At 48.7% G+C, this 12,490-nt stretch overlaps 2 protein-coding genes across 2 annotated transcripts; both read left to right on the forward strand.

The window, feature by feature from the left end:
* Positions 1 to 1,816: 1,816 nt before the first annotated feature.
* On the forward strand, positions 1,817 to 3,412 carry KVR01_003595 (uncharacterized protein; the record flags this gene model as incomplete). The annotated part of the gene is made up of 4 exons (XM_044793703.1): positions 1,817 to 1,890; positions 1,952 to 2,014; positions 2,079 to 2,269; positions 2,403 to 3,412. The coding sequence occupies 4 exons, from the start codon at positions 1,817 to 1,819 to the stop codon at positions 3,410 to 3,412; spliced, it is 1,338 nt and encodes a 445-aa protein (XP_044648610.1).
* Positions 3,413 to 5,219: 1,807 nt separating this feature from the next.
* KVR01_003708 (uncharacterized protein) lies at positions 5,220 to 9,993 on the forward strand (the record flags this gene model as incomplete). Its single annotated transcript, XM_044795033.1, has 4 exons — positions 5,220 to 6,440; positions 6,484 to 8,398; positions 8,472 to 8,712; positions 8,775 to 9,993. 4 exons carry the CDS (start codon positions 5,220 to 5,222, stop codon positions 9,991 to 9,993), a joined length of 4,596 nt encoding a protein of 1,531 aa, XP_044648723.1.
* Positions 9,994 to 12,490: the final 2,497 nt, after the last annotated feature.

Consider the following 12,490-nt stretch of genomic DNA (forward strand, 5'->3'; position numbering starts at 1 on the left):
ATAGGTTAATTAAAATAAATAAAAATAAAAACTATTATTCCCTAAGGGTTCTAGCTCTACTTAAGTAAATATCTATCTATTAGCTTTATAAATAAAAAGAAATAATTATTAATAACTAAATTTATAACTATATAAAAATAAACCTATACTTTAAAAAAGTTATTAATATTTAAAATAATTAATATATTTTTAAAAAAGTTAAAAGATTATAAACTTAATTTAAAATATATTAAAATCTATAAAAATTTTAAACTTAAAATTAAAAATATAAAGCTTTAACTTCCTTAAAAAAATAAAGTTAGAACAACTTAAAAAAAGGTTTAAACTAAATTAAATTAAATTATAATATAATAAAAATAGTTAAATAAAAATTAATTAAAATTTTATAATTATAAATCTTTTAACTTTATATTTAAAAAAAGAAAACTTAATATAATATTAACTTTTTAATAGATTTTATTTATAATAATATTTTATTAACCTTTTATTATTATTTAGTTATAATATTTAAATTATATTTAAATATTCATTTTTAATATAATTATATACCTATATTAAGGACCCCCCCCCTCCCCCTAGTAGGTCTTTTATGTGACCGCAGACCTGTATTATAGGGTGTAAATATGCTTATTTGTATTCCGAGTCTAGCATACCCTGCAAGAACCAGCAATCATCATGGCTGGCCTGGTATTGCTGAAGATAGATTCCCATCTCAGACCTCGTCCTCTCACGTCACTCCAGGTGAAGGGCATCCAGTTTCTAGAGGATCGACGCTTAGCATCAAACACTACTGATGATCAGCTTGAATCGTGGAAGTTTGTAAGTCATCTGAAGTATTATAATCGCAAGTAGTATTTTTGCAGCAGCACAATCGATGCAGCTGATTTGGGTGAACTGAGGAAGGGCTGCTGGGACTGAACCAGGGCTGGCTTGCTTGCCCAGGTGCCGTTGTTGCTACTGCAAATCGGGCCAGTTAGAAGACAAGGTGCGGAGAGCAACAAGATCAGTTGCTGCCTACTTAGGTAGGTAAGCTGGGTGCTTGGGGTGCTTGAGCTTCCAAACTGTTGAGTTGTAAGCCAAGTGTTACTGCCCATAAACTACCTACCTAGGTACTTAAGTAGATACACTGCAAATGGTCTTGTTCTGCTGGTCTGGTAGCTAGCTACGCTTTTTGTTCTGGCCGCAGTGGCGCAAAGGCTGAAAAGTGCCCAACTTTATGGCTAGATGCCTACCGTCAGACACTTGTCTCCAACTTGGAGAGCTAGGTCAGCCCCTCAGACTTGCTCAGAACAAACAAACGGTTCCCCTTCTACGGCTGCACTGCAAAGTCTCGCACAACCTTCACCCACCACCAGCACCTCGTCCTCCCCATCTCGATCATGAAACGTCAGGTAAGGTGTTTTAACGGGTCGCAAGCATACGGTGCATTGACTAACACCTTCAACCTGATTTCTTTCTAGCGGGACAACCACCCTCCTACGTTGGCCGCTCAAAGCCCGCCTCGCCTCTCGAAAAGAGCGCGACAACACCACGTAAGGTCTTCTACTCTGTCTTCAAGGAACTTTCAGCTTGGCCGTTGTCTAAGAATCCAGTCTGTCCAGAAGAAGGACGACTTTATCGCCCGTGAAGCTAGAAACCAGTCACGTCAGGTAGGTTGTTCTGACAAACTTCACGATTTGGTCACTGGCTAACGATGCTGCTTGCTTAGGACCACCCTCTTACCCAAAGAGGCCAGCGAGCCCCAACCCAAGCCTTGCCGCACATGGTGAGCCTTCTCAAAAGTCGCAGCCCTCGGCAGCTTGACAATTGATTAACAATGTCGCGCAGTATGAGAATCACAAGCACCCTCCTCGACCTGACAGTGCTCCCTCCCAAGGCCGGCAGCACCAAGTAAGATTTCCTTGTGAGCGACTCGCATGATGATACTTGACTCACCAGACTACCGACACAGGAACCCCGCTACTCCCTTCCTCCTGGAGGCCAAAGCAGCCCCACGGAAGACCAGCAGCACCACGTGAGCCCTTCTGTCTAGTCACAAGTATACTGATTGTTGACTAATAGTCGAGTTTCTGCCTTAGCTCCTTGACCGTGTCTCGTCTTTTCATGGAAGCCTCCGAGCTCCATCCTTTGGGCACAGGCGTGGTCTACTTGATTCTTCCACCAAAAAGTTCGCCAACTGCGCCCACGAGATCAGTGGTGACCTTCTTCGCGACTTTCTATCGAGCGGAGGGACCGAGTGCCCATGCTGCCAAGTCGAGTCCATTGAAGGGTAAGAGCAAGACCTACTCATGGTGGCGGTTGGCTCATTGATTCCGCCAAACAGGACGTTGCATTTCGAGCGGTGTGGTCACACTATAAGTGGTGACAACCTCCTCGCTTTTCATGCCGGCCGCGGGTTGCAGCCTCCGATACTCTGTCCAACCTGCAACAGGTCTTCTTCGCGGTAAAAGACAAAGCTCAACAGCTGCCACATGATATCCATCTCAAGGCTAACGTGTCCGCCGACAGGGATCTCGAGACTGAAGCCACGGCCCAACCCACAGGCGAGGCCACCACATACACCCAGCGGTCCCGAATCACTCTTCCAGATTACCAGGACCCTCGACAGATGGAGGGCGTCTCATCAGACATTGTGATCAGCGCGTCAGGAAAACCTCGCTTCCGCGTTGATTCATCGGTGTGGAGGCGGATGTCAACCAAAGACAAGAAAGAATTTAGCTGGCGGTGTAACATCTATTTTGGTTTGCGCTCCGGCGGCGAGGCTCGGCAACCAACAAGTCAAGACAGACACAGCCAAGGCAACGTCACTCTCACCACCTCATCTTCAACTGGCCCGATTCCCTCCAACCCCGGCGAGGTTGAGGCCAAGGCCAATGTGCCCAGGGCTCAGCTTTACCTGCCTGAGGAGGCCCACAACAAGCTCGCGAACGTAGATTCGGTCACTCGCAACAAGAAGCAGAACCCCGTCCAGTCCCCCGCTCCCAACAACAATCGGATGACCGCCTCCGCGCCGCGCCAGACCAGCCGAGTTGGCACCGAGCCTGCTTTCATCCGCAACCCAGCAAACGAGTCAATCGCCAACCCGACCGACCGCTCCTCAGCCGGTGAAATCGCCACAGGATCCGCAGTCTGGGACAACCGCTGTCTCTTGGAGTGGCTGTCCTCGCCTGATTGGAAGCCCGCGTCCCCCAGGGCCTGCATCTTTATGTTCTGCGGCGTCAAAAGCACCACTGAAGACGCATTGAATGCTCACATACTGCGCGATCACTACGGCGCGCCGCCCACTGGCACCATCGTGGACGCTCGGGGTGACTTTCTCAACGCTGCGGCGCTCGAGAGTTATTTTGGAGGGAGCATCCCACCTTCGGCTCAGGTTTACGTTGGCCGGTGGTTTCCTCACGACTGTCCCTAGTCCAATTGCGACAAGAGCTCTGCGCGAAACGAGTGAGAGTCTGCTTGCAGCGGGAGATGCCATCGGCATCTAGTTTGATGATCCAAGAGTCATTGGCGATGGGCAACTACCCTTGCCAGTCATCTCCAAGGATATCATAAAGGACTGTATTCCCAAATGTACAAAATTCGATCGCGTTTCCAACCTTCTCAGACTGGAATTTGATGATCCGGCCTGACTGCGACATTTCAACCACCCAATTCAACCTGACCAACATCAACCATGAAAGGTTTCCTGGTTTCAACCCCCCCCCCGGGACTCCATTTTAAAGTAAACAAATAACACCATAGCTTCAGAGATGAAGATAATAGAATTAAACTTTTCTCTGATCGTGAATGGTTTCATTACAATTTTAATTTCGTGCCCCTTGATATGACAAGGCAATGATTTGCACAGCAGGAAAAGATAATAGGACTCTTGAGGTCCGAAAGAATCATTGTCACCTCATATGGTGCAGAGACTACTATTGAAATTAAAACTTATTAGTATTTAACTTTTAAATCATTTCAAACTTATAATATAAGAATAACTAAAATACTATTAAAGTAATATTATTTCTTATAATAATAATATTAATTACTTAACTGTAAAATACATTTAGGTTAATCTTATTAAGATATTTATATAAAGACCTAGGTGATTGCTAGCATGTCATCATTGGTCTTCATAGAAAATCGGTCTTTCCATTACGCACTGTGTGAACTCGTTGGGATATAATCAGACAAGGGCGTCAACGCCGTCGTCAAGACGGTGCCCCTTAGCCTTGTCTATATGTCATAAGGCTAAGACCACAAGCACCTATCATATTATAACTATCATTATTGACATCATATTCTTTCCGAGCGCTGGGTCTTGAGTGCTTACTACTATAAAGGCGCTATATATATCCTCGGACGTATACAGAATAGAAGCGAAACCACTGTGACAGTACGGGCTTATAAGTGGTAGATTCCAAGTTTGGGCAACTTGGAATTGTGGTCTTTTGGCCGGGGCGTCTGTAGCGTACCAATTCTACGGATCCGTCTCAACCATATAATCAGACGAGGCGTCTGTAGCGGACCACTTCTACGGATCCGTCTCAACCATATAATCAGACGAAGCCGTATGAGATGACATCTTCTTCGCAATGACCTAGTAGAAGGTGGAATCCCCAATGTCGCCTTGGAGCTTTCAGGTAAGCATCGTCGGATTCGGAACCCCTGCCACCATCACCGTACGATTTAGGTGATCCTCCTGGCTTGCAACCGCAGCAACAGACCCACACGAATCTTTGTACCTGTTCGTATTAGGGCAAATGCCCGCCTAAATAACACCTTTTAGTATTGTGCAGGAAATGAAGCTTTACTGAATTTGTATGGAACAACGTGTCTCTGGAGCACTCGCTAGCTAGGAGTACTTTGACTTAGTATGCGCCTGTTGGTAGCCCACGAGAATCCTTCCGGGTGGTGCACCAACAGCCAGATAAGGGTGGATTACGGGACCTGACTAAATAGGTAGGTAGTTATGGACTCCGTGGACGGTCAGTCCGGGGAATCCGGCGCGGCTCTGACTTGTCGCATTCGTGATGTGCACGCGCGGATGCCAGACAGGCGTTCGTGGTCGCTATTTCAATTTCATGTTCCTTCTCGCGGTCGCTCAACCACGCAGACACGCCATACCTACCTCTTGGCCAAGATTGTCGGCCCCTTCTAAAATCTCATTTTGCTTGGAAATCCTTACTGAGCCCCGTGGGGAAAAGGCCCGCTGAATTCGTTCCCGTCCGCACGAAATGTCCCCATTTCTCTGTTCACCTCCTGGGTGGACAGATGGACATGTCTCAAAGTGCATCGAAGAGAGCTACCTCGAACTTGTTATACCAGTGGGAGCGATTCTGGCATCAACCCTGGTTCTCGGACTCTATACATTTCGACAGAGACATGATCCAGTTGCCGCGCGCGGATACCAACCCGTGGCAGCTGATGACGACGACGACGACGACAACCCTGAAGATGTTGTTCCTAGCAATCCCCAGGTTCGCCTTACCCGTCACATCGAACGGATGGAAGCCGGGATCCTGGCCGTTGACCTTGCTGGCGGCGCGGTGCTAGCCTTCTATGGAGGCGAACTCGCCCCCGGCGGCTCCCTATTCTTGTCTGCCTTCCTTTTCACCTTGGTGAATGCGCGAATGTGGGGTGCTTCCCGCCTGGGTTTGGCCCTGAGGTTTCATTCAGAAATACTGTACTGTGTGCAGTGGATCTGTCTGTTTCCAATCGCTCATAAAGCTCTGGTGACGGATGCTGGAGGGATCGAATTTTGGGCCCTCGTTGGGCGCCTTTGTCTTTTCAAAACTCTAATCTTATTCCATTGGACGGCCCCACATGCTTCTTATTCTGGCTACAGCGGCAATTGGGCCGGTGACGTCGATGGCGATGACCTCGGAAGAGATGAAAGAGCCAGCTTTCTCGCCCAGCTTTTCTTCTCGTGGCTGGAGCCATTGTTGTGGAAGGCATTCAAGGCGGGCTCGTTAGACTCTACCGTGGATCTTTATCCTCTCAACAGCCGTATCAGCGCGGCCGCCGTGGTGCCCGAATTTCGCATGAGGGCCGCCGCCGCCGCCAACTTTCTGTGGAAAGTATTCCATTTTCTCAAGTGGGATTTACTTCGACAGGGTGCGTGGGCAGCATTGACTGGTGTCTTGGTGTTTGTGCCGCCCGTCCTAATAAAGTTGATCCTCGAATACCTTGCGGCGGGTCGTGTCAACCCTTCCACGGCATGGCTTTACGTTCTTGGACTATTCTCTGCGAACATCACGGCTAGCATGTCCGATTGTCAATGTGGCTGGGTTGGCTTCAAGCTCGGCGCTAAGCTCCGAACTGTACTATTCGACCAGGTTTATGGCAAGGTTATGCGGCGTCGCATGGTGGGATCTTCGTCCTCTTCGGGTGGTGCGGATTCAGCCCCAGGAACCAAGTTCACATCTGACGGCGCCATCTTTAATTTCGTATCAGGGGTACGTAGCAGCAACGGTCTGGCCATCCATGCGTATTCCAAAGCTGACAAGGATTCAGGACATTGACTTCATATCCACAATGAGTGGTAGTGTCTACCTGGTCTGGGTGACGTTCCCGGTGCAGATCACCATTGGCACTTGCCTCCTGTACCAGATCATGGGCATCAGCGGCGTCCTGGGCGTCGTCCTGATGATAGCCTTATTACCACTAAATGTGATGGTGTCCAAACGCTTGGCTGCAGTTCAGAGTCAGCTGCTGGGGGCAAGCGATGCCCGCATCCAGGCAAGCAATGATCTCTTTGGGGCAATTCGTACGATCAAATTCTACTCCTGGGAATCACACTTCCGTCGACGTGTCCTGGAAAAGCGACAGGCTGAGCTCAAGATCTTGCGAAATCGTTTTATATGGTGGTCCATATCTATGACCGTCTTCTATTCACTTCCTTTTATCGTCACTATCCTCACTTGCTTCTTCTATACCATTGTTTGGGACGGAAGACTTGGCACATCGATTGCATTCCCAGCGCTGGCGACATTTGCGGTTCTACGCATACCACTTAATCGGCTGGCGGATTCAATTACCTTCCTCATTCAAGCTCACGTTTCGCTCGTGCGGGTGACCAAGTTTCTAGAAGAACCGGAAACAGAGAAGAAGTCCCAAATTTCGTGCAACGCAGATCAGTCATTTATTGGATTCAAGGATGCCAGCCTAAAATGGCCTGTAGAAAAGATCCAAGCCGGTTCATCTGCAGGGGACAGCATTCCCGTGGGTGAGTTGGCGCCGCCAGCAGGGTTTCGATTAGAAAATCTGAATGTTGCTTTCAGAAAAGACGGGCTAAACACTATTTGCGGTCCCAACGGTTCTGGGAAGACGGCCGTTCTGTTGGCACTGCTGGGTGAGCTTCATCTGGAGCAGGGGCAGGTCGGTTTTCATAACAACAACAATTCCCGGAAAGACAGCCTGCAAGGGGGCACCCACGATCTTGACGAATCAGCAGCGTATTGTCCTCATGAGCCTTGGATCACAAATCAAAGCGTGCGAGAAAATATCTTGCTCGAGACACAATTCCACCTCTCTCGATATGAGGAGGTCCTTCAGGCAGTTGCCCTCAACCAAGACCTGGCCGCATTCAGCGACGGGGACATGACCTCGGCAGGGGAGAATGGAAGCCGTCTTTCTGGCGGCCAAAAGCAACGAATTTCGCTAGCTAGGGCTCTTTACAGTACTTCCAAGTACGTCCTACTTGACGACTGCCTCAGTGCTTTGGACTCGCGAACCGCGAAACATATCTTCTTCAACGCGATCAAAGGACCTCTCATGAAAGGTCGGACTTGCATCCTCGCGACCCATCACACCCAACTCGCCGTGCCCCACAGCGACTATGTGGTCGTTCTAGACTCCGGGAAGGTCAAGACCCAGGGACCACCAACTGATATCTTTCTGAGGAGTAATTTCGACATTGGCAGAGAACAACAGAAAGCCGGGGCGGTCAACACGATCTCACTGGACGAGAGCGATATTGGCGAGGATGCTGACACTCCACCAAAAGAGACCACTGCCCCAAGCAGCAAAGACGTCAAGGGGGAATCAAAATCGGGTGAGGGCTCGGTAGCGTGGTCCGTGGTCAGAAGCTATCTTGCCGACATGGGACAAAGCTGGTTCTGGAGCTTGGTTTTTGCCGGCTTTGCTGCTCAACAATTCGTTTCACTCGGAACAAACTTATGGATGAAGGTTTGGGCAAAGCAATACGATGCTTTGGTTGAATCTGAAATGTCGAACGAAAAGCCAGCTGATGTCCCAACGGCGTACTATCTATTGATTTACATCTCGATTTGTGTTGCTTATGCAGTGGTCACGCTGCTGCGGGATCTCGTCACTTTCTCGGGGTCTCTGAAGGCGTCTACCGCCATATACGAGCGACTGCTGAACCGTGTGACTTCCGCGAAAATCTCTGTAGGTTCATCAAGGACCCTGGCCTCTATTTCGGAGTCGTATTTATAATAAATGGTAGTTTTTCGAGCGCCCACTAGGTCAAATAACGAATCGATTTTCGAAAGACATCAGCGTCGTCGATCAATCCCTGGCATCATTCTCCGTCAGCGTCCTCCAAATTGTTGCTACTGTGGCAATGGTCGTGATTCTCGTCTTTTGGGCGATTCCCAATGTCTTCCTTGTCCTGGTCTTGGGTGTCATTTGCATTGCATATTATTACACTACGGCTCTCTACCTTCAAGGTGCCCAGGATCTTAAGCGTATCGCGGCCAGCTCACGGTAAGTTGATTTCTAGCATTCATTGCTGAACTCAAGAAGCATTCGATTGACAGTTCTTCCAGTTCTCCACTGTATCAACAAGTCGGCGAGACGATTTCAGGGTATATCAGCATCCGAGCGTATGGTCGAGAGGCTTTGTTCACAGCCAAACACCACAGGCTGGTGAATGGCCTTAACCAGCCTTACATTCTCCTGGCCGGAAGCAAGCAATGGCTCACTATGCGCGTGGGAATCCTCAGCAGCGTCATCACACTGGTCACCAGCTCATTTGTCATCCTTCGCGCATCATCAATCGACGTGGGCGTTGCAGGTCTCGTCCTGACGTATGCCGCTACATTCACCGAAAATATGTTGTGGTTCATTCAGCTATACGCGATAATCCAACAGAGCCTGACTTCCGTGGAGCGAATCGTTGAGTATACCACAATTGAGCAAGAAGAAACTGAGCCCAGCCCCACCTCGACAACCAGACCAACAGATTTGCTGGACCCGCCCCAGAGTTGGCCTTCAGAAGGCCACGTCCAGTTTCACAATTTCACCGCTAGATATGCTCCAAATTTGGATCCAGCCCTCAGGTCGATCAGCTTCGAAGCAAGGCCTGGCGAGCGCATAGCAGTGGTCGGGCGCACAGGTGCAGGCAAGAGCTCTATTCCTCTCGCGCTTTTGCGAGTTCTTCAGGGAGACTTCGGCCCGGGAAGTGGTCGGATAGAAATTGATGGCGTCAATATCTCTGACGTCAAGCTAGATACCCTGAGAGGCAAAGCATTGTCTGTCATCCCCCAGGACCCGCAGCTTTTCTCTGGATCTGTGCGCGACAACATCGACCCGCTCGGACAACATGTGGATGCTGAGATACTCACTATTCTGAGATCGATGCAGGACCATGAAATGGCCCAAGACATGAATTTAGACGCTCCAGCCAGTGGGCTCTCCCGCGGACAGTCTCAGATGCTATGCGTCGCGCGTGGCTTGCTTCGACGCACTCGCGTGCTGGTGCTGGACGAAGCAACCGCGAATGTTGATCATGTGGCTGACAAGGCCATTCAAGCTGGTCTCAAATCATTTGTGGCAGAAGGAAACACCACTGTCATCACGATTGCACACCGGCTTCTGACAATTGCCGAGTATGACCGAGTCTTGGTTTTAGATGAAGGCCGCATCGTGGAGCAGGGCACCGTGCGCCAATTGCTGGAACAGAAGGGAACCGGGAATATTTTCAGGACTTTGTGTGAAGAATCTGGAGATATGGATGCTATCAAGGCGTTGGCTGGCCTGAGATAGATTGACCGAGCTTGGCAAGCCATATTATCTCAAGTGTGCTGCGCATCTGCGTTGAGTACCTCGGTAGTTGCTTAGTTGAGATACCCACTACAGATATTGTGACTGCTGGGAGAACGAACATGCTTGAAATAAGTATGTTGCTTTGTTATTAGTCAGAACACATTTATCGAGCTGTGGGGCCCACCCATTGTAATGCTCTATAAATACGGGCTTCCCCCGCTCATTACCTAGGTATTCATAGTTAGGAAACTAGTCAATTTGCTTCATTGGATATGCCCTGCTCGGAATTGTGACAACATTCCTAACATTCCACCAATCTCTCAGACCATCCTTTAGCCCCTCCATCGAGCAATGCATGGCGTTTCGACCTCTAGGTTTTACACGTTTATTCATGCTGCTCCAGCGCTTTGGAAGCCCGCCCTTTGGCGTGTCAACTCCTCTTTCAGACAGAACTGTTCATATTGCCAGACTACCACTACGTTCTTCGCCGAGGACATTCCCATGCTAGTGAGACTCTGGGAGCCTGACTCGCTCGGAAGTACACGTGCATATCAAACAAGTTTCTCCATAGACGTGAGCTCGAGGCAAGAGTTTTGGCTCTCGGCAGTGCGAGTGCTACTCAGGGATATGTTGTCCTTATCAATGGTGGTCTGGCCTGTCGTAGCCATAGTAGTAGTGCCCGTAAGCTCGTTACCATCTGGCCGTCGAGCATTAATAGGGGAGCCGATTGTTGCCAGGTGGTCTCTGCCAAAGGATGGCTTCGACTCCCCGCCCAAAGGATCACTTTTGGTCCGCCGAAGTCTGACCCGCAGCGCCTTTATGACTCCTAATTCAGACACATAGACTCGTATGAACATTGCAACGGCCGGCATGGATCCGACGATGATGGCGATGCTGTTTTCTACCATACTGTGCGAATGTCAGTCGGCTTCGCACAATGGTTTAGGTTAGGATGGCTGAATTGAATTTGGACGGAGTACTCACATGGCTGTGTAGCATGCTGCTTGCTGCCAGGTGGCATCGGATGTCGAGTACATCTTTGCTCTATAAACAAGAGCAACAGCACTGGCAACCACGCCCCTGGATCCGGGTGAGTACCTCAACACCAGGCCCAAGATGACAAGACTCACATTAAAGCGGTAGAAAATACGGCCAATAATTGCACACGCATTTTGAGAGGCATATGGAGTGCTACCAGAGTTGGCAGCGGGAGGATGAGAATGTAAATATCCAATACCACTGCCAGCGACCCCAGAGTGATGCCATAGTAAAGCAGCTTTGCAGTCGCATCACTCGTGAGGACGTCTTCCCATGTCATCCCCCCATGAGGGGTTAGGTAGTGGATTGACAGGGGTATAGTAACGAAATAGATCATGAAGGTTATGATGAGGCCAACTCTGACAGCTATTCTCGTCGATTTCTTCACTGAGAAGAATTGTTGGTAGAGTAGAAAAATAGAAGACTTTGCGAAGTATGACGCCGGCCCCACTAGCATGGTGATGATGAAGTGCATCTGACAAGGAAGCAGTTAATACCGAATGCACATACAACTGTTCGAGCTTCAGTACATATGTAACGCACCTTCAAGTATGTAGGCGTCATCCAGCATACTGGCACATCCCAAATATGGCGATTGTATTTGGAGACTAGAACCTGTCAGCTCCTCTGGCAGGCATCAATTGCTGAGAAAAGCCAATTTACCGGATATGAAAACTCCTGTGAACCCGATGTTGAGTCCCAAGCCGATGACCATGAAATCTGATCTCATTAGTCTCATATTCTAATCACATTGAAACTATGTTCTTCAGCTGTTCAACCTACAGTCAGACCAGGCAAGATTTCGCCTGTTAACCACAACTCGTGCAGCTACGAAAATCAATGCCCATGCCCCCATCAACACGCCAAGGACGATCGTGGTCGTCGTGAGGGATGCCGGGTTCTCAAAGTTTGGGAGCCGCCCATTGGGAGGATTGGCAACTGGAATAGCACAAAGGTCTGCACCTTGAGGTACTAGGGAAGACGCCATATTCATGAACCTTGGAAAATAAGTACAGTAGCCCCCTCAAGGATACTCTAAAAAGAAATTCAGAAGAAAACCCAGGAATCCATTGGCGTGTGTACCTTGCCAGTGTCGGGGGATACGGCTAGGAGTCAATGGTATGGCAGCGGAGGAAAACCCCTATCTTATGGGTTGTGCGAACGGTTTTACTTCTCCCGGTGCCTCTCGAGATTGCTGTATTTCAAGAGCAGCTACTGGCAGTGATCGACTAGGCCTTGCTGAAGAACAATCGGGGGGCGTAAGCATTCTCATGCCACATTGAGCTGCCCAGACTGCAGTGTGGCAAATACCAGTGAATCCTCTCCAAGAACATGCCATCAAGTGCATATCATATATGTGGTTTCGCTTCTATTCCATATACGTCCAAGAATATACATGGCGCCTTCATATAATAGTAAGCACTTAAAACCTAGCGCTTAGAAAGAATACGGTATTAAT

Source organism: Diaporthe batatas, assembly GCF_019321695.1.
Source record: "Diaporthe batatas strain CRI 302-4 chromosome Unknown Contig00003, whole genome shotgun sequence".
NCBI classification, from domain to species: Eukaryota; Fungi; Ascomycota; class Sordariomycetes; order Diaporthales; family Diaporthaceae; genus Diaporthe; species Diaporthe batatas.